Genomic DNA, 23576 nt, shown 5'->3' on the forward strand with positions numbered 1-23576 from the left:
AGGCTCTTGTATAAAAAGGAAAAAAAATCTTCTGAACAACAGCTTAGACAGACATCTAGAAGTAGTAATACTTTTCTGTACGTGTATTAGAAAAATAATACAGTCACTCAGTAAATAAAAGAAAAATAAAGTCTAAACCTGCTAGGGTGTGATGGAGCTGCCCGATCTACTGTATAGCCTTGGGCAGTGACCCTGACTTTGACTCCATGATCCCTCAATACAGAGATGGTTATGTCCTCTCTGCACAGTGTCCTCCCTCCACCCCCCAGCTGCTACTCCCCCTCTCCTGCTCACAAAAGGAAAACACCCTCCAATCCCCCAATGCCCTCAGATCAGAACTTTCTGTATTAAAAACCGAGCAAGAGTCTTCCTGCGTGGATGGCCCTTTCTCTCCTTCCTCCAGGTGGGGTAGCTCTGGATTCCTCAACCCACTATAAAAACTTTAGTGCGGCGCCTGGGTGGCTCAGTCAGTTTAAGCTTCCAACTTCAGCTCAGGTCACGATTTCACAGTTCATGTGAGTTCAAGCCCTGAGTCGGGCTCTATACTGACAGACAGCTCAGAGCCTGGAGCCTGCTTCAGATTCTGTCTCCCTCCCCTGCTCACGCTCTGTCTCTCTCAAAAATAAATAAACATAAGAAAAAAAATTTAAACTTTAGCATCCTTGTAGTGCATGGCTAGCTGAGTTGAGGCTCCTCTGCTCAGGGAGGGACTTTACCATGCTTGGGTGCTATTGGGACTTGGAGCCGGTCAGCCCTCCGACCCCACAAGGTTGCCATCTGCTGGCAGTTCTGAGCTCTGACCAGCCAAGGTTGCTCAGGTGGAGCAGGGGCAAGACTGAGGGCCACAGGCTACTCTTCAAGGTGATAACCTCTCATTTAAAAAAATATTTTTTTTTAGTATTTATTTTTGAGACAGAGAGACAGAGTATTAGTTGGGGAGGGACAGAGAGAGGGAGACACAGAATCTGAAGCATGGTCCAAGCTCTGAGCTGTGAGCACAAAGCCTGACGTGAGGCTCGAACTCATGAACGGAGAGACCATGACCTGAGCGAAGTTGGACGCTTAACCAACTGAGCCACCCAGGTGCCCTGATAACCTCCCATTTTATATACTGCCCTCTAGCTTTCATTCACATCCATTATCTTCTTGCGCCTACAGCATCCCAGTGAGGTGTGGAGCACTGTTACGCCTATTTTAAAGGTACGGAAAGAGGCTCAGGAGTTTATATGGGGCAGTGCTGGGACTCCCAGGGTCTCCCTCTCATGCTCCCTGCACGGCCATCTTAGCACTTCAGGGTCTGACATGTGCCTCAGATCCCACCCCCAGATGTGTGCCACATTCTGTGACAGGTTCCTTACATAATCTATCTCAACTCATCTTTTGATATCTCTGTAAAACCACCACTGTTTTTATTTTATTTTTTTAAAATAATGCTTAAATCATTTGCCTAAACTCTCAGAGCCAACTAGCAAAAAAAGGGGCTGACAGCCATGTCTACCCAAATCCAGGACCTGTCCCCTTCCCAGTCCACCCCAGTGCGTGTCAGTGCAAATCTACTCTGGGATACATGTGTGTCTGTGCACGTCTCTGTGTGTACGTACGTATGGGCCACACACGGATACATACGTACATGGGATCTTACCTGGTGGACACCCACACCTGCACGCCTTTGTCCGGGAACAGGTGTTTAGACACAGTCATTCCCACGTGGACAGACATCTGAGCATGTGTTCCTGCAGCTCTGCTGATGTATGCGGGTATCTACCTCACTTTGCCTGGCCTCCCTCCCAGTGGAGGGCCAGGTCCTGATCAGACACCAGCAGCCCATGGCGTGGCAGATGATATGCAGGGGAAACGGGGGGTGCCGCTCACTCCCAGGCACAGAGACCCATTTGAAACAAGGAGAAGTTGATCTGTGCTGTCCTCCAACTCTCCTCTCATCTGTTGGGATCCCCTCCTGGTCACCTTTCTCAATGCTCAGGCTCTCAGGGGGCCCAGATTCAAGGTTCTGGGGGCCTCACGTCCAGACAGCTTGAAGGCTTGAGGGTGTTCCTTTGCTCAACAAATAGCAAACAGGTGTCTCCTTAGTGCCTGGGCCTGGCAAGGCTAAGAGGCCCTCGGAACATCTTGAAAACTCAGCACAGAAGGGCTCATGGGGCTTTGGATCAACTTGTAGAATAAACGTGAGAGGCCATTTGTAAGTGAGGCCCAGCTCCCTGGCACCCCAATGCTGCCAGGCTGCTGGTCAGCATCGGGCCATTCTTTCCTCCACTTTTCTTTCAAGCACAGGGTGTGGGGCCCAAGGCTGGTAAGGAGCAGCAGGACAGGGTGGCCCAGGACCGGGTTTTCCCAGTCCAACTTTCCAACACTTTCCAACACTGCTTCAGCTGAGCTTCTTTCTGCCACAGGCACAACACAGCCCGGATGCAAAATCAGTAGATCCTGACCAGATGGGTGTGCTTTGCCCCAGCCATACCCTTCAGAGGCTTTATACGGCGGGGCGCCCAGTCCCTGGAGCTGGAGGAAGCTCTATCTCCCATGGGGAAGCAGGTAAGAGCTTCTGTTGTTTTCTGTTACCTGCCCTTAAGGAGGGGGCACAGGGAGCCTATTGCTTGGCCCGTCCACAGGCCTCACCATGAGGCACCTGGGGAAGTCTGAGGGGCAGACAGAGGTGAACTGGGATACCCTGGCTGGCCCACTAAGTGGCTCATCCCTTGGGGTGGCCTGGGGGTCACCATTTCTGCAGCCATAAACTTAAATCTCTGCGAGGCCTTTAAGGCAAATCATGGGTTCATTCAGAGCCTACAAAGGTCAGAAAGGCCTGTGGCCTGGGACTCACAGAGCCAAACAGCCTCTTGAGGCCATCTTTGGTATCTGTACCTACCTAGTCAGTTACAAAGTCAGGCCTGAGGCTGAGGATGAGGCCTTATGCCCCGCCCAGCTGCTGCGATAGCAGGTATGGGGCTATGACCTCACAGGCTGCACCTTTTACAAACTAGCAAAACACTTTTTGCCCCTAACCCCCAAACCCTGAATAAGAAGCCTACTCTTTGGTTACAAAGCCTTGGAACCTGTCCCACTCTGAATCACCCTTGGCTGGAATGGATTTTATAGGCGAAATTAGATTAAAGAACTAATTTCTTGGCAAGTCTCAATCTTTCAAATATTTCAGCTGAAATTTGGAACTTTTTGATACTTCTTCATTTAGTTCAGGAGACAAAAGCTAGGGAAGGGGAGGCAGAAGCCATCTAGTCACACCTGTCCTGTAGCTTTAGCAGGGACAGATAGGACATCACCCACTCCGCTGCCTCCGGCCATCCGGTCTCCCTCCTCGAAAGGCCCTCTGTCGTGAGTCTAGGTCTGATTTCTGTCAGCATGAGAAAAGCTGGAGGGGATGGGGCCCCTGGCGGACCTGGCACATACTCCCCAGCCAGGGACAAAGCCAAGGCCAGGGCAAGAGCTTCCCAAAGGAATGAAGAGGCTAGACTTCGGGGAGGAGCATGGGAGAAGGGCTGTGAGGATGTGGACTCCAGTGCAACCTCCCAGATTCCCTAAGCTCCCGTGCACTTGAGAGAAACAAGGAATAGAAGAGAATCTGATTAAAAGACCGAGATGAGGATTCCAATCTGGGCTCTGCTACTTGTCTTTGGGTGGCCGTGAGCAAGTCCGTGACCCTGAGACCTCAGTTTCCCCCATTATTAAACGATGAGTCGGCTAGATAACTTCTGAAGTCCCTTCCAGCTGGGACAGTCTAAGTTTTATGACTGTCCCCAGCTGGGCCCAGACAGTCTGCCTGCCGACCTCCCCATGCAACCCTCCACTCCGGCCTGGCTGACTTCCCACAGCCCTTGCTTTGCTCTTCCCTACCCTTTCTTGTCAGCCTCTTCAACATGCCCTCAACAGCCATGCCTTTACTCATTTGCTAAATCTCAGACTATTGTCTTCAAAATCCCACAAAGAGCTCATCTCTTCTAGGATGTTTGGCTTGATTAATGTGAGTATTATCCCGCAGAACTACCCCTTCCATGCAGACAAGCTCTGGTCTTGCATGTCATCAGTCCCCATTTGTACTTGTCTAGGGGAGGAAGAGAATATCTTTTCTATCCTGGAAGCAGATTTGCCTTCCGGATAATAACTGGTTTGGGTGCAGGGCAAAGGCTATTGGTGTGCTCTGTGCATATGGCTGATGGTAACAGGATGACTAGGCACCCCACAAGCATGTCAGCAACGGACCACAGACACTCCATTAACTCCACTGAGATTCGCTAAGCCTTGCCCAGCTAAGCAGAACTTCCTAGAAAATCCAAAGAAATAATAAATGACTATTTTTATAAAGCCACTAAATATTGGGACTAGTTTGTTATGCAGCAAAACCTAACTGATACAAGCATAAAGCACATGTCCAGAAAGGACCCAAGAAGTGAGGCACAAACTGGGTTTTGTTATTATTATAGGAATAATGCTCTATCACGGCAGTCACTTTGGTATGTAGCTATAGAACCTCTCCGTAGCTCAGAGCATTGGACATGATGCACTCAGTACTCAGGAGAGCAAGTCCCTTACAAAGTGGCCAGGCACCCGAGCTAAGGCAGATTCAAACATCTTTGGCACGTGGCATAGCGTCCTGCATGCAGGGTCAAGGTGCAGACGAATGTTCTTCTTCAGTGCTTACATCAACGCTAGGGGCTGGTGTTCTGTCTCCATCAATCCATGGCTGGCATGGACTTTTAATAGTTAGAGCATTTTAAATGTAAAAGAACATTTCTGGATCACTTTCATTTAACAAACACTGAATGCTGGCTCTGGGCAGCACTGTTTTAGGCATTGGGGACAAAGCAGTTGTGTCTTCATGGAGCTTACCTTCCCCTGTAACCTGGACAGACCTTAAACAGGAGAAAAAAAAGAATGCACATAGCTAACTTCCCTGTAGTGGTTTTAAATGTCTACAAATTACTTGACATTCCTCTCTCCAAAAGATAGGACCCAATTGGGCTGGACTTAGTGACTTTCTTCTAACAAACAGAATACGGTGGAGGTAATGGGCGTGACCTCCAAGGGTAGATCACAAAAGGCACTGCAGGTTCCAACTCGTCCCCTCCCAAGGATCGCTAGGTCTGTGGAAGCCAGCTGCCATGTCACGAAAACACTCAAGCAGTCCTAGGGAGAGGTCCACATGGCAAGGAGCTGAAGCCTCAGGCCAACAGTCCTGTGAGTGAGCCATCTTAGAAGCAGACCCTCCAGCCTCAGTCAAGCCTTCAGAGACTACAGTCCCTGCCAACATGTTCACTGCAACTTCATGCAATAATCATCCAACAAAGCAGCTTCCAATTCCCAACCCACAGAAAGTGTAACGCAGTAACTGTTGTTTTCAGTTGCTCAATTTTGGGGTAGTTTGTTACATAGCAGTAGATAACCAATACATTCCCTCTATCCTGCTGACTTTCCAATTTTAATCCATTCTTCCCTCCTTCATATTCGCCACACACCACAGAATGAGAGAACAAAAGCCGGATGTAATAAGACAGAGGACTCTGGGAAACTGAGCTCAGCGGGGAAGATTCCCAATGAGTGCCTTTGCACTTAAGTGGAGAAATGAAAGCTTATTGGCAGCACCAAGCCTGCTCTTTACCTGAAAGCCCAGCTCCATGCTCTTTTGGGTTTCTGTTGGTTTCCCAGTCCTGGGTGAAGACTCTGACAGGAGGTAGGAATTGGGGGGTTAGTGGGTTAAAGGAGGTTGGCAGGACGCGCAGACTCACTTGAGCAGGATCTCGTACTGGCCGGCGTGCCAGGCCTGCACATTCTTTAGAACCAGGGTAAACACGTCCTCATTCTGCAGCACCTCGAAGTGGCCAGTGTCTTTGGAGAGGGCTTTGCCATCTCGGAGCCAGTGCACAGTAGGGAAGGGGTCTCCAGCTATGGCACAGGAGATGAGGACACTCTGGCCCAGGGAGGCTGTCACTGAGCGTGGCTTGCTGATGAACCAGGGCTGGGTGCCATCCTGGGGCTCTGGAAGTTGGCAAAGGGTTGGATTAGAGAGGAAGGCCTTTCAGCAGACAGCATCTGCTCAGCTTTCCACGGTGGTAAAAGTCGAACACTGCATGTTACCCCTGTTACCCCAAAAACAGAACAGCATGTCCAGAAATTACTTTTATTGGATACACAGTTACAGCACATCCCTCTCATGGCAAATCTGTCCTGGTAATGTTCTCTGAGGATAATACTGACATGAATTTATATATCCAAAGCAAGGGGACGTGGCCCAGAAGGTACAGGCACCCTGGGCTAGATGCTAACTGATCCACAATGAGATGTGTATAAGTGAGAGTTGTTCTTGCTTTGTGTGTCCTTGTCTCTCTTCTTAAATAAAGGTTCTATGAAGGCAAAGACTCGAAGAAGCCATAAGTCACCTCAAAAGCTGTCACTACACTCATGTAACATTGTGTGTCAACTATACTTCAGTAAAGGGGAAAAAAGCTATCACTATCCAGTTGCTAAATGTATCACAAGATTTCTCTCCTGATACTCGATGTAGCTTGTCACCCGTAACCCAGAGAGGGCAGGGACTTCAGAAGGCAGGGAACAGCGGGTTCCCTCGGTCAGACCCCGAGACAAAGGTGGGAAGTCAGCCTCTGGGGCTGGAATGGGCCCAAGGGACTGCAGGGGAAATAAAGCAAGCGCACGTGGTTTCCTGACCTCCAAACTGCCTTTGGAGAGACCACGGTGGCAGCACCTATCTCCCACCCCTGCCTGCCTCCACCCCGGCCGGCCCGGCAGCCACACCTTGCACCATGAGCACTGCCTGGGTGCGGACCTCTCCAGCGCTGTTCCAGGCTTCACAGGTGTACGTGCCCGTGTCCTCCGGGAACACTTCCTGGATACAAAGGCTGTGCCGAGTGCCTCGTTGCTCAAAGTGGAAGTCCTCGGACTCCTGGATCTCACTCCCATTGTGAAACCAGATGACCTCGGGGGGCGGATTCCCTGCATAGGCAGATGGGGCAGGTAGGCTGGTCAGGAAGGTGCTTCCCTGGGCCATGTGGCAGCTTTGCACTTAATCCTGCGACACTGTGCTAGATGCTAACTTCTCTACGCCTCAGTCTCTCATCCACAAAACATCCTAACCATGTCTTCCTTATAGGTTTGTTGGGAGGACTGAATAAATTAATACAGTCTCCCAGAGCAGCCCACTAGAATAACAGATGAGAATAGCATCCGGCACAAGGAAAATGCTCAGTGCATGTTCGTTATAATCATTTAACGACAGATTTGCGGAAACTAAAAAGGACGAGAAGTGAAAAACAAAAAATCAGAATTCAAATTGCTTGGTAATACTGAGTGGTAACTGGCTCACTGGGTGTGAAGCCAATGCATATCCTGTCCCCCCCTTCACCCCCGGTGCACGCATGATACAATGTGACTTCACAGTAGCTCCCCTGTCCATTTTCACCACAAGGAAAAAATCAGTTCGCATTCCATTTTGCTACCATGCAAATGTAGTCTGAGGGTGGAAACGGACACTAGCTTGTACGAGCTTCCAAACACAGCACAGGGTGCAGAACATTTTCAGTTTTGCCAGAGTCGAGTCTAGCAATTTGGTGGCGCATAAAACAAGGGCCACCTGTAGGGGCTTCCCCTGCGGTAGCATCATGCTCTGCTTCCCGAGGAGCATGACCCCCGGGAGTGGCTGCCGAGGGAGGCTGTGTGGTGTCAGGCTATCTCAAGGACAGAGGAGACGCCATCGGTTTCTGATGGGCTAGCCAGCAGGGGGTGTGGGGGCCAGGTGCAGAACACCTCTGATTTCTGTCGCCTCGAGGAGTGTGCACAGGGGAGGCAGCCCGTCCTCGGCCTGGGCCTGCCACGGGACTGACTGCAGGAGGAGGCGTTCGTCAGGGATGCCTGAAAGGGGGAGCCCGTTGGTTCTCACACAGCTCATCTCCATTACTTCTGCAGCTCAGGAGGAGCTGAGGGTTACCCCCAGGCTGTCAGAGGGACTGATGTGTGGTCAGCAAGAAACAGAAAACTCCGGATGCGCTTGGGCACAAGCCCGTTTAGAAAGCCTGTGGCAGCGGAGTCCCCAGGCTTCTCTTGCCGTGCCTCTAGCAAGCACCGTGACAGCTCACAGTGGGCTGCTGTCACATGCTCTTGTCATCCTGCCCTGGTTTTAGGAGGACCTCTGCTCTATCTTCTCACCTTAAACTTGAATAGAGCAACAGAGACTATCTTCCAAGAGCGGGGAAGTTCTCACATCGGCTGGTTCTGTGCCAGTGTTCAACATCTTCCAGCTACATTGGTCCCATTATGGTTCCCTCAAATCCCCGCCCCTCTAGCTGTGGTCATCTTCTTCCCCCAGGCCACCCTGAATTAACCTTGAATCCAGAAAATCCTGCCTGGAGGAAGCAGAACAGAGGGACCAGCACGCCTCATTTCTCTGGGTCCGCTGACTGACCGTCCCAGGCTGACCTTCTGGCGGGTCAAAGATCTCAGTGGGACGTGGGGGAGCAATGTCCACGCTGCAGCCACGCCCATTCTCACATATACCCTGAGGAGAGAGATGCAGACACAGACCTGACACCTGGACTGTCATGGTGACCTGGCTTCCATCCATGACTTTGAGGTCAGAGAGGCCCTGCAGGAAGAAGGGCGCGACGGGCTTGCTGGGAGCCGAGGGCAGAAGGTACCCACTCTTCCTGTCGCTCTTCTTTTCTGTGTGCAGACAACACAATGTGGGATGAACAGTCATTTATTCACTCAACAAACACAGACTAAATGGCTGCTGGGCGCAAGACTGTGTTGAGGCTCAGGCTCCCTCCAGAGGTGGATTGCTAAGAGCTAAGGAGTGCAGGGAGGTGCTGGAGATCAGTGGGAACAATGAGAGCCTGTTTCTCTGCCTGGCATGCCAGCGCTCTTTCCTGAGAGCCAGGGGAAGGCGGGGTCCCTACAGGCCACGCCCCATCTGGGCTCTGGTTCCTGAGAACTTCAACACCTGGCATTTGAGGAGGTTTTTTTGTTTTCTTAAATTTCACTCACTTTTTAAAATAAGTGATACACTGACATGGCACAAAATTTAAAAAGTACCAAAGAGTATGTGAGGTGTCCCTTCTACCCCGACCTCTGACCATCAGGCACTTCTCCCCAGAGGCAACCAATTTTCAGTTTCTTTTTTTTTTTTTATTTTTTAAAAATGTTTTATTTATGTCTGAGAGAGAGAGACAGCGTGAGCAGGGGAGGGTCAGAGAGAGAGGGAGACACAGAATCCAAAGACAGGCTCCAGGCTCTGAGCTGAGCTGTCAGCATAGAGCCTGACAAGGGCCCGAACCCACAAACCATGAGATCATGACCTGAGCCAAAGTCGGACACCCAACCGACTGAGCCACCCAGGCGCCCCCCAATTTTCAGTTTCTTGTTCATCTCGCCAGAGATGGTCTGTGTATATAACACAAAGGAGCAGGTAACTATACTCTTCTAGCTTCTTAAGGAAATGATAGCAGACTATACACACTATGGGCATCTTTCCATTTAACAATACACCTTGATGCCTCTCATAAAACAGAAGTGAAGTGTTTCCTTGTCTTTTTCTATGGCTGTGTGATGCTCTGTTGCCGTCTCATGAGATTTTTAAACACCCCAGGAAAGCCAAAGATACTACGCTCACAAGAGCGACCCAAATATACAAGACCAACCATCCCAAGCACTGGTGTTGGCGAGGGTGTGGAGCGCTGGGCCCTCTCACACACTGCTGTCCCGTGCATGGTACAGACCCTTCTGAAAGCAGCTTGGCAGTTTCTTAAAAAGTTAAGCATGCATCTACCATATGATCCAGTCATTCTAGCCCCAGGTATTTACACAGAAGAAATGAAAGCACACATCCAGAAAAAGACTTGTATACAGACATTCATTGCAGCCTTGTTCCCAATGACCCTAACTAGAAACAACCCAAATGTCCATTAACAAATGAATGAATAAAAAAAGTGTCCTATATTTATGCAGTGGAATACTACTTGGAATACAAAGAAACAGACCATTGGGCACCTGGGTGGCTCAGTCAGTTAAGCATCCGACTTCAGCTCAGGTCATGATCTCATGGTTCATGGGTTCGAGCCCCACACCGGGCTCTGTCCTGATAGCCTGGAGCCTGGAGCCTGCTTCAGATTCTGTGTCTCCCTCTCTCTCTGTCCTCCCTCACCCCTGTTCGCTCACTCTGTCTCAAAATAAACATTAAAATTTTTTTTAAAAAAAGAGACTAACAACAGCTACTACAACAGAGACAAATCTCATAAAAATGACATTGGATAAAGGAAGCCAAAGAAAATGCACATACTGGATGATTCCATTTATATAAAATTCTAGCAAATGCAAAATACAGCGACAGCAAGCAGATCAGTGCTTGTCTGGGGCTTATGGGGATGGACTGTGAAGGGGCACAAGCAAGCATCTGGGGTTGATGGAAATGTTCATTTCTTAAGATTGTGGTGAAGATCTTATGGGTGAAGGTTTCAAATTAAACACCATGAATACATGCAATTTACTGTACATCAATATTATCTTAGTGAAAACTGGGGAAAGAAAGTCTCTGAGAGCGGGAGGAAGTGCACCAGCTACCCAAAGATAAAAACTAGAACAACTCTCTGGTTCAGGGCTGGCCCACTCACTCCTGTTCTGTTCTCCGGGGAGATGGGTTAGTAAACAGGCTTTCCGTTATTCTTGGAATACTCCCCAGGCTGGGCTTTGACCTGCCTCATGTGAGCAGGAGGGGAAGGGGCAGCAAAGTGGCTGAGCGGGTGGGGTCAGCTTCCCACACAGGACAATTCTGGGGCAGGACGAGCTCGTGACTGCTCAGTCTCTGATCTTGCCCTTTGCACTGAGAACCAGGTGGCTCTGACCTTTAATTTCTGTAGCTTTTTTGTTTTTGTCTTTTGGTGGGGGCAGGGGGAAGGAGGGAGGGGGCTATGATACCCCTAACTTAAACTCTAAGTTTTGGGGGACAGGGACTGTGATATTTGGGGTTCTTATTAGCAAGCGCCACCTATATCAGATTTTCAGGAAGCCCATAGCCATGGAGATACATCTCCAAGGTGCATTATATGCCTGAGAAAAGCCAAACTCCAAATTTGCCACCGATTTTCTCTCCTTTGGCACTAAAAACAGAATACAGCCCACCGCAGAGCTCTCCTGGCATGGCCCCTGGAAATGAGGATGGGAGACGCTGAGAAGGCTCAGGATGCTGGAAGAAAACCTCTCCCAAGGCAGGTGCACTGTGAAGGGTATGAAGCCAGAGCACAAGAGCAGTTGAGGCAGGGCGGCCCGACACTCTGTGACCGGAGGATGTGCTCTCAGGTCACCACTGCATCCTCCTCCCGAGTCTCAACATGACTGCCTTTGGCAGAGGGCAGCCAAGGCAGGCTTGCTCTTGACATGAGGCCCCGGGACTGGGCTCAGGGAAGCCCACTATTGGAAGTGCAGAGATCTCGTCTCCCTGGCTGGGCCGAGTGACCAGGAAAGCAGGCTGCCTCGGGAGAGTTGAGGAATTTCCTGTCCTGCACAGACTGAGGCTTGAGGACAAAATGTTTTTGCCTATCCAGATTCCCCCGGTTCCTGCTCCTCTGCTGCCTCAGCCAGCCCCCAGCTTCAGAGGGCCGTGTAGATGGGCATTCCTAGGGCTGTGGGAACACCACAGATTCCTTTGATCCAGTGGCGGCTCCTCCTTGGCCCCTACCCTCTCTCGGGTCTTCCCCCGGCCAGGTTTCCTGGCCTGCACACTGGCCTGCACACTGGCCTGCACACAACGGGTGCAGGGGACTGTGGGGACTGAAAGCAGATCTGTGCCTCCCTCTCCTGCGAGGGTGGCCTGGGCACCACCTTCCATGCCGCAGCTTACTATGCTCTGAAAGCCATGGGAAATGTAGGGTCTGAGGCCGGGGGCCTGGCCTGGGGCAAGCCACTGCCTCTGAAGCTCAACTTCCTCCCATGTTTAAGGTAGTAACAGTATAATCCTGGGACCTGGGGAGTTTTAAAGAGATAACGTGAACATACTTTGTATGACTATTCAGCACCAATGAGGCCTTCTGTGTGAGGCTGACACGGATGTTGACTCACACTTACCCACCTGGGCTCCATTACTTGTGGGTTATCAGCTGCAAAGGAACACAGATGGGGTCTTTGCCCAAGGATCACAGACTCGTTTTTTACATGACCTGAGGCAAATACTGTTAGGAATACAAATGTATTGCTTAAAACTCTTCTGGGATAGATGTAAAATGCAAAATAATTAGAGAACAACCTGGCTGCACCCCTCCAGGAGAGAGAGGAGTTGTGGGTGCCTGGCCTGGGAGACACGGAGTCCCATGCTACCATGGTCCCAGACCTGCTCTGTCTTCCCCAGGCCCTGGGCCTGGATGAAGGACAGACGGAAGTGACTGGAAGTAAGTGTGCAGAATGAACCTGGCCTCAGACCTACAGTCTGGGCTCACATGGGACCAGTGGGGTGGAATCTAGGCTAGTGAATGGTTGAGTCATCCCTAGCATTCAACCACCCCAAGTTCTCAGGATCAGAAACCAACTGAGCCTCCCTACACACACCCACTCCGCACTGGGATTAAGGAGCCGTGGCCAGTGAGGATCTCAGTTCTGGGGCAAGTAGTTTTCTGTAGGTGGCCCGAGAAAAGCAGCCCTCACTAGAACCCTGAAGTCCCAGTCCCAATACTGCCACCCCACTTTCCTGATAGAGAGGCCAGGGCATGCTCAGGTGAGGTGACCTGCACAAGGCCACGGGGCCAGCTATTGCTCACATCCAGGTCTTCTGGTGGTAAGACCAGATACTCTGCAGGGCGTCTCTTCCAAGGCAGCCAGGCTTCTCCACCGGTGAACTCTAAGGACAGATGTCTTATCTGCTGACCTCCGACCTAGACCCTGGCCAGGGGAGGAAAGCTAATGCAAAGCAAGGGTCAGCCAGGTAAAAAGAGTCAGGCATGTGTATTTCACGTGATTCCAAAGCCAAACAAATTGCTCTGTCTCATCTGGGGCCTGTGCACTGTGCACCAGTTTATGCTCCCTCTTGTACAGACTTAGATAAAATAAGAAGACAGAGGGAAACTGGTGCTCTGAATTCCTTGCTCCAGTGGTGTGACCTGAAGCAAGCTCTCCAACCCACAGTTTTCATCAGTTCTTTTTTTTTTCTTAACATTTATTTTTTTTGAGAGAGAGAGACAGAGCATGAGCATGGAAGGGGCAGAGAGAGAGGGAGACGCAGAATCAGAAGGAGGCCCCAGGCTCTGAGGTGTCAGCACAGAATCTGACGCAGGGCTTGAACCCACAAGCCATGAGATCATGACCTGAGCCAAAGCTGGATGCTTAATCGACTGAGCCACCCAGGTGCCCCAGTTATCAGTTCCTGATGATGATATAGTGTTGGTAAGTGTATAACGCATGATAAGTACTTCAGGGGTTTTAGAAGATTAAAAGAAGCAACATATATAAAATGGCTAGAACAAAATTTGGTACATAATAAGTATAAAAATATTTTTTTTTGCCTTTCCTAATCCAACTGACTTTTTGGTTGGTCACCCTCAATCTGACGGTAACTACAACGAGAACTGTCCTCCAAACCGGGGTAATCCCATTTAACCAGACAGACATCTGGAAGGGCGTTGGCAGCTGCCTCTCTCACAACAATGCTTTGCAGAGTCCAGCACTTGAGGATTCAGAAGGATGATCGCAGCTCATTCGGTGTTATCCTCACCATCCTCAGAGGGAGGGCAGGTGGCGTCCCCATCTTATGTTGGAGATTGCTGAGGCTCAGAGAAGGGAGGTGGCCTGTCCTAAGATCCTGGGGCTGATATGGCCACCAGGGACCTGGTCTGGACACTCCCTCTGACCTGAGAACAAAGGCCAGCCGCCTAGATTCCACTGGGAACGTCGTTGTTTGTGTCCATGCCCAGACTCACCAGTTACCCGAGAGAGGGGGGCCTCTGGGGTCATGCTTTGGCTATCATCTGCACAGCCCTGCTTTGAAGACGGGGAGGTGGTGGGCCAGGGTCTCAGGCAAAAGGCCCCCAGTGGCCCAGGGAACCTGAGCCTTTTTCATCTGGGGGGGGGGTGTGTGGCAGGCACTGGCTGTGGCACACAGATGGCAAGGGAGGGGTCCCAGGGACCCAGTGATGGATGTGCTACCCAGCTCAAATGGGGCTGGACTAAATACACCTGGGTTTCCCCCACATCTGTGTTTCCTGCTGCTCTTCTGAAGCCAAGCCCAGGGAAGATCTTCTCTTTGGACTCCAGGAGGGGTCCAGCCCCCTTGATTTACTGGCCTAGGATTAAAGACTGAATATGAACTCATCCATGGCTCCCTGGTCACTTGGCTGATGACTCTCTAGTCATTCATGGACTCACTCTGTCATTTAGCTGAGTAGCTGGCTATGGGGTGCCCCATTCCACTGTGAGAGAAAGGGAATGAATCAAGCCTGTCCTCAATGGAAAGACAAGGACTGAGATCAGGAATACTTAGAAACAGTCTGCTGATAGGCCAAAATGATGCCATATCGACGTAGTGGGACCTGAGAAGGGGGAGGAGCAGTAGACTACAGAGCAGAGAGGAGATGGAGGGAGGGAAAAGGAAGGGCCCCCTGCTGATCCTCCAGGTTTTTCCTCCTTGGCCACTCTTGCTCTCTTTTGACTTATCAGAAATTGTTTTTGCAGAATCTCGGCATGAACTTGAACATGAACTTCTTGCTCTCGTGAAGCAGAAGTATCCAATTGAGGACTTGTCGAGGTCCCTGAGAACCAGAGGAGGGGGCACCGTGGGGGGCTGATCAGCCGCAGGCCTGGTTCTGCAGCTAATTAGCTGGGTTTGGTGGGCAGCTGCCTCTCCTCCGGGCACGGGCTTCCTCCACCTGTCACGTGGAATTCATTCAAAGGTGGAAAGTGGACTTGTTACTGGAATTAAAGAAGATGACCCCGCTTTTCTAACCAATTAGACTTTTTCTATTAAAACAATGTTTCTTGGGGTGCCTGGGTGGCTCAGTTGGTTAAGCATCAGACTCTTAGTTTCAGCTCAGGTCATGATCTCATGGTTCATGAGGTCAATCCCTGCATCGGGCCCTGTGCTGACAGCACGCAGCCTGCTTGGGATTCTCTCCCTCCCATTCTCTGTCCCTGCCCCACTTGCACTCTCTGTCTCAAAATAAATAAATAAACTTAAAAAAAATAATGTTCCTCATTAACACACTAATTGATAGTTTAAAACACTCTCATGAACTGGTATGAATGCAATATTATATTTTGAGAAGCTCTTATTCAGAGAAAGAGTTAAATACTCACACAGCAGGTGTACTTGTTACTGTTCTCATTAATTCTTATACAATAACCTGTATAATTCATCAAACCTGGAGACATGAACGAGGCTGTTAGCTTCTCTTGGGCTTGAAATTAAGCAGCCTCTGCAGCCTTCCTCCCAGGGGCTGGCTGTGATCTCAGCCCTCCCTCTGTACCACAATGATCCTCCTGTTCTTCCCCTAGAAGGAAGTGGTTTCTAGGGGCGCCCGGGTGGCTTAGTCGGTTGAGCATCTGACTTTCGCTTAGGTCATGATCTCGCGGTTCATGGGTTCGAGCCCCGCGTCGGGCTCTGTGCTGACTGCCAGCTCAGAGCCTGGAGCCTGTTTCAGAGTCTGTATCTCCCTCTCTCTCTGACCCTCCCCTGCTCACGCTGTCTCTCTCTCTCTCTCTCTCCTAGAAATAAATAAAAATATTTAAAAAAAAGAAGAAGAAGTGGTTTCTAGGGTGGCTCAGTCGGTTAAGTGTCTGACTCTAGATTTTGTCTCGGGTTGCGGTCTCTTATTCATGAGATCGAGCCTGGAATCAGGCTCTGCGCTGAACATGGAGCCTGCTTGAGACTGTCTCTCCCTCTCTCCTCCTCTCTCTCTCCCCTTCCCCCACACTCGCCCGTGTGCTCTCTCTCTCTCAAAATAAGTAAACTTTAAGAGAAAAAAAGTACGTTTTCTTCACCTATCTCCTTTTATTAGCCAACCTGATGCTCTTCAAAGGCTCATGTTTTTTATGGATCCAAACTTGCATTAAATACCCATGTTGACACTTTGAGTAGTTTGCCTTGACAATGGTCCCTAGCAGGTTCCCAGCTCATTCAAAACTTATTTCTGATTAAAACAAAAACAACTGTGGGAAAGTGTTTAAACAGATGACACAGACATACAAAACAGAGACAGAGTGTTGGTGGGAAACACCCTACCATCTACGGAGCCCCCCAGGACTCTCCCCTACAGAGGGACCACCGCCTGTTGGTCTTATTTATGGCCATGTACTGAGACCCACTCTCAGAGCCTCAGGCCCTGTCCATCAGCAGCTTGCCCACATCCCTGGATTCACAGGTGGTCACCCAGTGAAAATGGGCGTGGAATGGCCCTCCCCTACTTCCTAACACCCTGTCTCCTAATGCCTCCATGCACAGACACACAGACCTCTTGCAACTGCATAGCTGGAGGGAAAAGGGCTGGCAAGCTATTCTGCTTAGTCATTACAATGCAAAATACCATTCCAGCAGCAGCTCTGATTCACTCCAAACCCTGTTATACTATGGAAAGTCAGTAAATCACCAACTGACGGGGAGTTCTGGAAGCATAGTCTTCCCTTCTTTCTTTATTTGGTGCTCGAAGCCCAGCATGGTCCAGGGATCACAAACTAGCCTCCTCCTCTCCCTAAATGCCATCACTGTTGACTCCAGAGCACTCATCAAAGGAAGCTTACCTTCCTATTTGCCCTTCCTATTTGCAGGGCTTTTTTGCAACGTGTAAATCCCCAGCAAGGTATCTGGATTCTCTTTCAACAAAAGTCTGTCTCCTCACCAAATAAACCTACTTGGTGATTCAACAAAACTTCTATTTCTATGTCATAAAAAGAGATTCTTTCTTGCAGGGCCTTGCTCTGTTGCCTTTTTCCCCCCTACTGACTTCTCTAGAAACTAAGAAACAAATGGGAGTAGAAGTGTGCAAGGAAAAGAATGAAAAGAAATAATGACATATGACACCCCCCAAAAGACCTCTGACCAGAAATGACAGGGCTGCTGGATGTGAAGCAGGAATCACTGCAACCACAGACTTCTTACTGACTCAGAAGTTATCATCAAACTCTAAGTGTAAAGGTATAGCATCCAAACCACCCAATGCTCCCTCCGAACGAGTGCCTGGAAACCACATTCTCCACCACACCATCACAGCAACAGATCACATTTTGTTGTTAGGGACACAAGGCTATAATTCTGGATGGCATTTACTCCAAGCAAGTAAATAACAGACAGCACCAACGGTGGCCTGGAGAGGTAGACAGTTCTACATCTTTAATTGTCCAACAAGGCCACAGTTCAATGATATGGACACATACACACACACACACACACACACATATGCTCAGAGGTCTTTCTGTGACACGAAGAACCCACATGTTGCACAGCCCCATTTCTGCTGTAGTCAGCCTATGTAAAACTAGAATATTGTGGGTCACCTGGGTGGCTCAGTCAGTTGACATCTAACTCTTGCTTTTGGCTCAGGCCATGATCCCAGGGTTGTGGGACCGAGCCCTGCGATGGGCTCCTCGCTGAGCTTGGGAGCCTGTTTGGGATGGTATGACTCTCTTCCCCACACTTTCTCTCTAAGAATAAATAAATCAATTAAAAAAAATTTTTAAAGACTTTGGATGGATGTTGCGGGTGAACCAAAGTACTTAAAACACACACAAAAAAATAAAACCAAAGTTGATCTTTCTTCAAGAAGTTTCTCTTTAGCTAACATAAGTATTACAAATGTTTTCAGGGCTTGTAAGCTTATAGAGGGCAGGGCCCGGACCTGACACCACCAGACAGATGATACGGCATCCAGAGTACCTCAGCATAACTTGGGAGAGGGGCGGTGGCAGGCGGCTGTCTGGGCTCCAAGCTGCCCCCCACGAGTGCCTGTCACTCAGCTGAAAGCAATCGGGGCTCTTACTGATGCACCCATTGTCCAGTGATGGCTGCACACCTTGGCACCTAGTATTTTCATTAGGGGCTCTTCCCCAAAACAAAGACTCCAATAAATATACTTCTTTCCTTTCTTTTTTTTTCTCTAGAAATCAGTTTGTTTGTTTATTTTTAATTTACCACCAGTTCACGTCCTGAGATGCCTTTAAGAGGCCCAGCAAGTTGGGGCGCCTGGGTGGCTCAGTCGGCTAAGTGTCCAACCTTGGCTCAGATCATGATTTCAAGGTTCCTGAGTTTGAGCCCCGTATCAGGTTCCCTACTGTCAGCACAGAGCCTACTTCGGATCCCCTGTTCCCTCCCCCTCTGGCCTTTCCCTGCTTGCATGTGCAATCCTTCGCAAAAATAAATAAAAACATTAAAAAAAGAAAGAAAAGAGGCCCAGTAAGCCTTCCATTAAATAAACAACCATTAGGCTGAGACACTCCGTCAAAATAGGCATAATTAGCAGGTTAGTAAATCTAGTCACTTAAGAATTTTAGCCTTGACAAAGATACTTCAGAGGGAGACAAACTAAAATATTCTAGCCTAAGGAAGTCTCTCCCTAACCCCAATGACTCAGTCCAAATACACTGAAATATTTACTTCCCCTCAGATCTCCCTAGGCTTTGCAGGAATTTAGATACATCACCCTTTAGTCTCCAGCCTGGGTCAGGGTGGTGAGGGAGGGCTTTCCAGTCCTGGTTAACTATGGGGATTTATTTCCGGGAGGGGGGCAGGAAAGGAGGAGTCTTTGTTGAGGGTCTCTTGAGAGCTAGTTTGTGGATTTCCTGCACATGCCAACGTGCAAGTGGGGAGGTGGCGGGGTACCCTGGGGAGATCACCGACCTCCGTGCATCTTCATCCATTCGCTGAACACATGCTCACATTCTACACGCAGTAATGAGTAAGACAAATTCCCTGCCCTCAGTGAGCCAACTGTCTGGCAGGGAAGACAATGAAACAGCAGCTAGAGTAAAATTCCACAGGAAGAAGAAAACCGTGAGCTCCTTACCCACAGCAGCCCCGCGTGATGTGCCCCTGTGTCTCTCTCTGAACTCATTCTCTACCACTGGCCACCTACTCTCCATGCTCCAGACACACCAGGTATCTCGCTGGTCCTTGAATCGGCTGCTCTTGTTCTCAAGTTTAGGGCCTTTGCGCTTACTGTGTCGCCTGTCTGGAGCACTCTCTCCAGCTCACCGAAGGCTCTATTCAAAAGTTACCTCCGCCTAGAGCTTTCCTTCACCACCCATCATCCGAAAGGACCCCTTGCACCCTTCTCTGTCAGTATTTGATTAAACCAGGTGCTGACTGTTGGGTGTCTCCCCATCAGAAAGTACACACGGTGAAGGCAGAGCTTAGCGGTCCTGCCTACGGCACAAAGCAGGGGCTCAGTACAGATTTACTGACAAATAAGCGCAGTGATAAGGGTGGTTCAGCCAGTAGATAATTCATTCTGGGGATACCAGGGAGGGCTTCCTAGAGGAAGTGGCGTTTGTTTGGGGAGAGACACAGCTTTTGGAGAAAGGGGTTGCAGTGAAGAGGAGACAGAGAAAGCTGGGTAAACCAGCTGCAGAAGTCATGTCAGAGTGCTGGGCCAGCGATTTCTGGACCACAGAACCTTGGCTAAAGAGGTGACCAAAAGCAACCCTGCCTGGCCTTCCTCTGAGCATCTGTGGGACTCTCTGGCACATCTTGCAGCAGAGCCACCCTGGAAACCAACCCCCTGGAAACCCGACGGAGAGGGCATTCTGCTCAAAGGCGCCCTCTCGTGGCCACAGCCCTTAGAATGGCTTGCTCCTCTGGCTCTCAAGTCTGGCCCAATCCCTCCTTTCTCAGATTCTGATTTTCTCCCCCTGCTAAAAACCAATGAACAGGTGTATGGACCGTCAGACAACCGCCTATTCACTGTGGCAAAGTTGGTCCTTTGGTAAAACTGGTTAGACTTGGCATTTTACCTTGCTTAAAGGTGTGTGTGTGGAGGTCAGCATACACTGAGCACTCCTCTGTGTTCTAAGGACATTACACGCATTCATTAACTGAATCCTCACAGCACCGGGGCTGTGACTATCAGTGTCCTCACTGCACAGAAGAGGAGAGTGAGGCCCGGAGAGACGAACGGCCCTCAGGTCGCCAGGCAGCCTGCTGCACAGCCGGGATGAGACTGTGGCCCACAACGTGCTACGGGAGTAGAAAGGCCAAGCCCTGGGCAGCGACGTGGAGGCGGGAACAGCGCGTGGTACAGTAGAAACGAACGCCTCTCCTGCAGTCACCCTCAGCCCTCAGCCGCCCCCAGAGACCTGGGGCCACAGGAGTTGCCAATAAAGTAAGAAAAACTCCAGAGCCAAGGCTGGTGCAGGATGTGGACTCGAGCTGCCCAAGTGCCTTGGGGCTGGGAGCCGGGGGTGTCACGTAGTCAGCCCGCCCACTCCTGTGCAGACGGCCCAGCCCGCGGCTTGAGCGCGTGGCTGCGACTCTCAGCCTGCTTCACCATTTATGGTATCTGAGCCTCTGTTTGGCGTTCACAGGCCAGTAAATCCCCACACCGGGAGGGAGTTCTCACCCACGCAGGGCTGTCCTCAGAGCAAACCCAAAGGGCTCTGGCAGAGTTCTTGCTGGGGACCTGTTTCTTCTTTAAAACGTGTTTGGACAGGCAATCATCCCAGCCCCCCTCCTCCCACAGACCTGGGGAGGTGGAGGACAGCCCCAAAGACCCCTTGATCCTTCGTCTGGGGACCCCCACCTCCAGCAGGGCTATTAGCTCAGCTGGGTCTCTTTAATCCAATCTAAAGCCAGGCAAGTGGGGACAGGCACTGGATTAGCGGGGCCAAAGGCTGAAGCTAGCCGGGAGAGTCTCAGACAGTAGGCTCATCACACGTCATTGTGGCCCTCTCGCCTGTTACTAGACTGGGGTAGGCCGTGTGGACCTCCAAGGAGAGTCCCCTGTTGGGAAGGTGAGGGCTGCTCCCAAGGAGATGAGGCTCAGATCTGTTCTTGTTTAATTACAACAATTCCCAAGCCCCCTCAACGAGCCATGAAATGAGATCTGAGAGGATAAAGGGGATCGATATGACAGCCAGAATTCTGGCTGACAAATTCCCGGGGGTCAGACTCAGGCTCCCACCTGGGTGTGAACAGCTTCCTGAGAGGAAGCAGAGGCCAGTTTCCGGGTGATGACTCCATGCTAAGGCGCCTCAGAGATATTGGGGAGGCCAGGGAGTATGCCCCTTTTTGGCAGGGTGCCTCACAGAGCCAGCATCAGGGTGAGCCCCTTAATCCCTAAGGGGCGACACTGCCGGGCTACAGGGCCCAGGCTCTCCTTTGGGCCAGCAGATGCACACTAGAAAAGGGCTGGGCAAGGGAATGAGCCCAGGCTTAGGGTTATGAGGATCTGGGTCTGAAAGGCCAGCTCCACTTGCTAGCTTGTGTGCTTAGGCAAGTTGCATTAACGTTTTAAGACCTCCAGACCCTTCTGTGTAAAATAGGGAGAGCGCTGCCCTTCCCAGACTGTTGAGGTCTAAAGAAGAAAGTATTTAACGCAGTTACCAGCACATAATTTTTCTCTTGCCCTTTTTAGTGAAACCATGTCCTGTGCCCTCCCAGAAGGTAGCTGCTCACGTTACAGGGAGACTGTCCCCACGAGGCCTGAGCCCTGGGGGACAGAGAGAAGAGACATGGTCTCCTGCCAGTGTGCTGGGAAAACAGGACACAGCGCACCCGGTCCAAGCACTGAGGCCCCAGTCACACACAGGAGCTGGGGGCCCGGGCCCAGGCCCGGGTGAGGGTGGGGAGGCAGGCTTACCTGAACACCCTGGCCCCAGGAAGCATTCCCCCGGCGCTGTCCCCATGCTCGCTGACACCACAGCGCAGACAGCTCTGTTGTGAGTGCTGTGGCTCCCCTGACACTTCCTGGGACTAAGGGCTTGGCGGGGATCAATGGACGACCATGATAATCAGATTACTGGACACCAGGCTGGTGATGTATGAAAACAAGCCCAGGCTGGTGGGAAGGAGCGGGGGCCGAAGGAGAAGGGTAACAACCTGTGAGCCTCTCAAGGCCTCAGTACCAGCACTCTGTCACCCAGTAGTCCCCAGCACGGGAAGTGGCATCTGTGAGACCCCCAAGTCCTAAGGGGGTATGTGAGTCCTCCTAGGTCATTTTTCAGTGTGCAAAGGCTTCACACTGGGAGCTTCTTGAGCCAAGGGAGCCCTCGCCTCCTTCCCTTGCATCTTCCCTCAGCCCAGGTTGGGTGAGGAGTGGGGAGCTGGCATTTGAATATTCATCAGCCCTGGCACACCCCTGTCGCTGTGTGGCCATTCTAGAGGCTACTTCCTCCACCTGCCTGCCTTCAGGTGCAGTGCTCTTTCTCCAAAGCAGATGTCTGCAGCAAAGGTGCTTCTAGAGAGGTGCCCAGAGGCTCCTACCATGGACAGTGACCCGGGCGCTGCAGGACACCTGCCCCAAGGTGTTCTTGGCCAGACAGGTGTAGGTGCCATCGTCCTCCGGCAGGGCGTCCTGGATGTGGAGCTCGGCCACGCCGGCCTCGCAGGACGAGTGAGCGTACTGGATGGGCTGCTCTGTGGAGGGAAGCACAGGAAGGCTCAGGGGTTCGCAGGGGAGAGGATGCGGGCCCTGTCCTCTGCAGGGCTGCTGTTGTCATGTCGCCACGCTTGCTCAGATCCACCAGGGGCTGACGACATGTCAGGCCCACTCCTAGCCAGCTGGACAGAGGCCTGCAGGTGGAGAAGGAAGCGGGTGCCGGGGAGGGAGGCACAGGAGTAGGGCTGTGGCTGGGAGGGCTGTTGGGGTGGGGGAGATTCTGGAGGCATTCAAGAAGGCAGAAGGGAGAGGGACACAGTTCTGTGCAGTTTGTTTAAAGAAACAATCTTTACATCCACATCCTGGACTTCACAGAATTCTGAGCCTGGGAAGAATCTTACAGGGTCATCTGGCCCATAGCCCAGCTCCAGGCACAACAGGCCTCACCCAGACAGCACGAGGCTCCTGGCTCCTTTTAGACATGTCCAGAAACAATGATTCCATTTCCCATTGCAGATATTCATCAAGGGCAGTTGTGTGACCTCCATCTGAGGCTGCAATTAGGTGCATTCAGTACGTTTTAGGGTCCATGGAAAAGATAAACATGGGAAAGTAAAAGTGACTCCGGCCCCTTCTTCCCAGAGTCCCTGCCACAAGAGACCCTTTATTCAGGTCACATAAAGTCCTGCAGGGAGACAGAAGTATATGCTATGAATGTCAGTGGTTTCAGTACTGCTGTATGTTCCCGGGACTTTATCATTCCAGGATGTGAGCTTTCATTTCCAGGGGGGAGAAAATCTCATTACTGAAGATTCTGGCCTTAGAACAGGAATGTGTCTGTTCACCATATAGGAAGCAACTGTCAGTTTCTTCCCTTGTCGGGCCCCAGGGGCCTGGTTTGCACTTCATAAAATTGAGGGTGGGCCGTGGGGGAGGGAGAAAGTACAGAAAGAAGTCCTATCCCAGCAGTGCAATGTTTTCTTCTGCACATAGCAACACTTTGTGTCTCCAGGACAGTCTGCAGAGACTGCTAGGCAAGCA

General features: G+C 50.8%; 1 protein-coding gene across 1 annotated transcript in view; it reads right to left on the reverse strand.

The window, feature by feature from the left end:
* Positions 1-23576, reverse strand: part of MYLK (myosin light chain kinase) — a 180160-nt gene that overhangs the window by 85620 nt on the left and 70964 nt on the right. The window contains 4 exon segments of the mRNA XM_077767620.1: positions 5757-6006; positions 6781-6978; positions 8563-8700; positions 22421-22573. Of these exon segments, the coding sequence (XP_077623746.1) occupies positions 5757-6006; positions 6781-6978; positions 8563-8700; positions 22421-22573 (739 nt within the window).

The sequence above is a fragment of the Crocuta crocuta genome, unplaced genomic scaffold, assembly GCF_008692635.1.
Source record: "Crocuta crocuta isolate KB4526 unplaced genomic scaffold, BGI_CrCroc_1.0 scaffold45, whole genome shotgun sequence".
Taxonomy (NCBI): domain Eukaryota; kingdom Metazoa; phylum Chordata; class Mammalia; order Carnivora; family Hyaenidae; genus Crocuta; species Crocuta crocuta.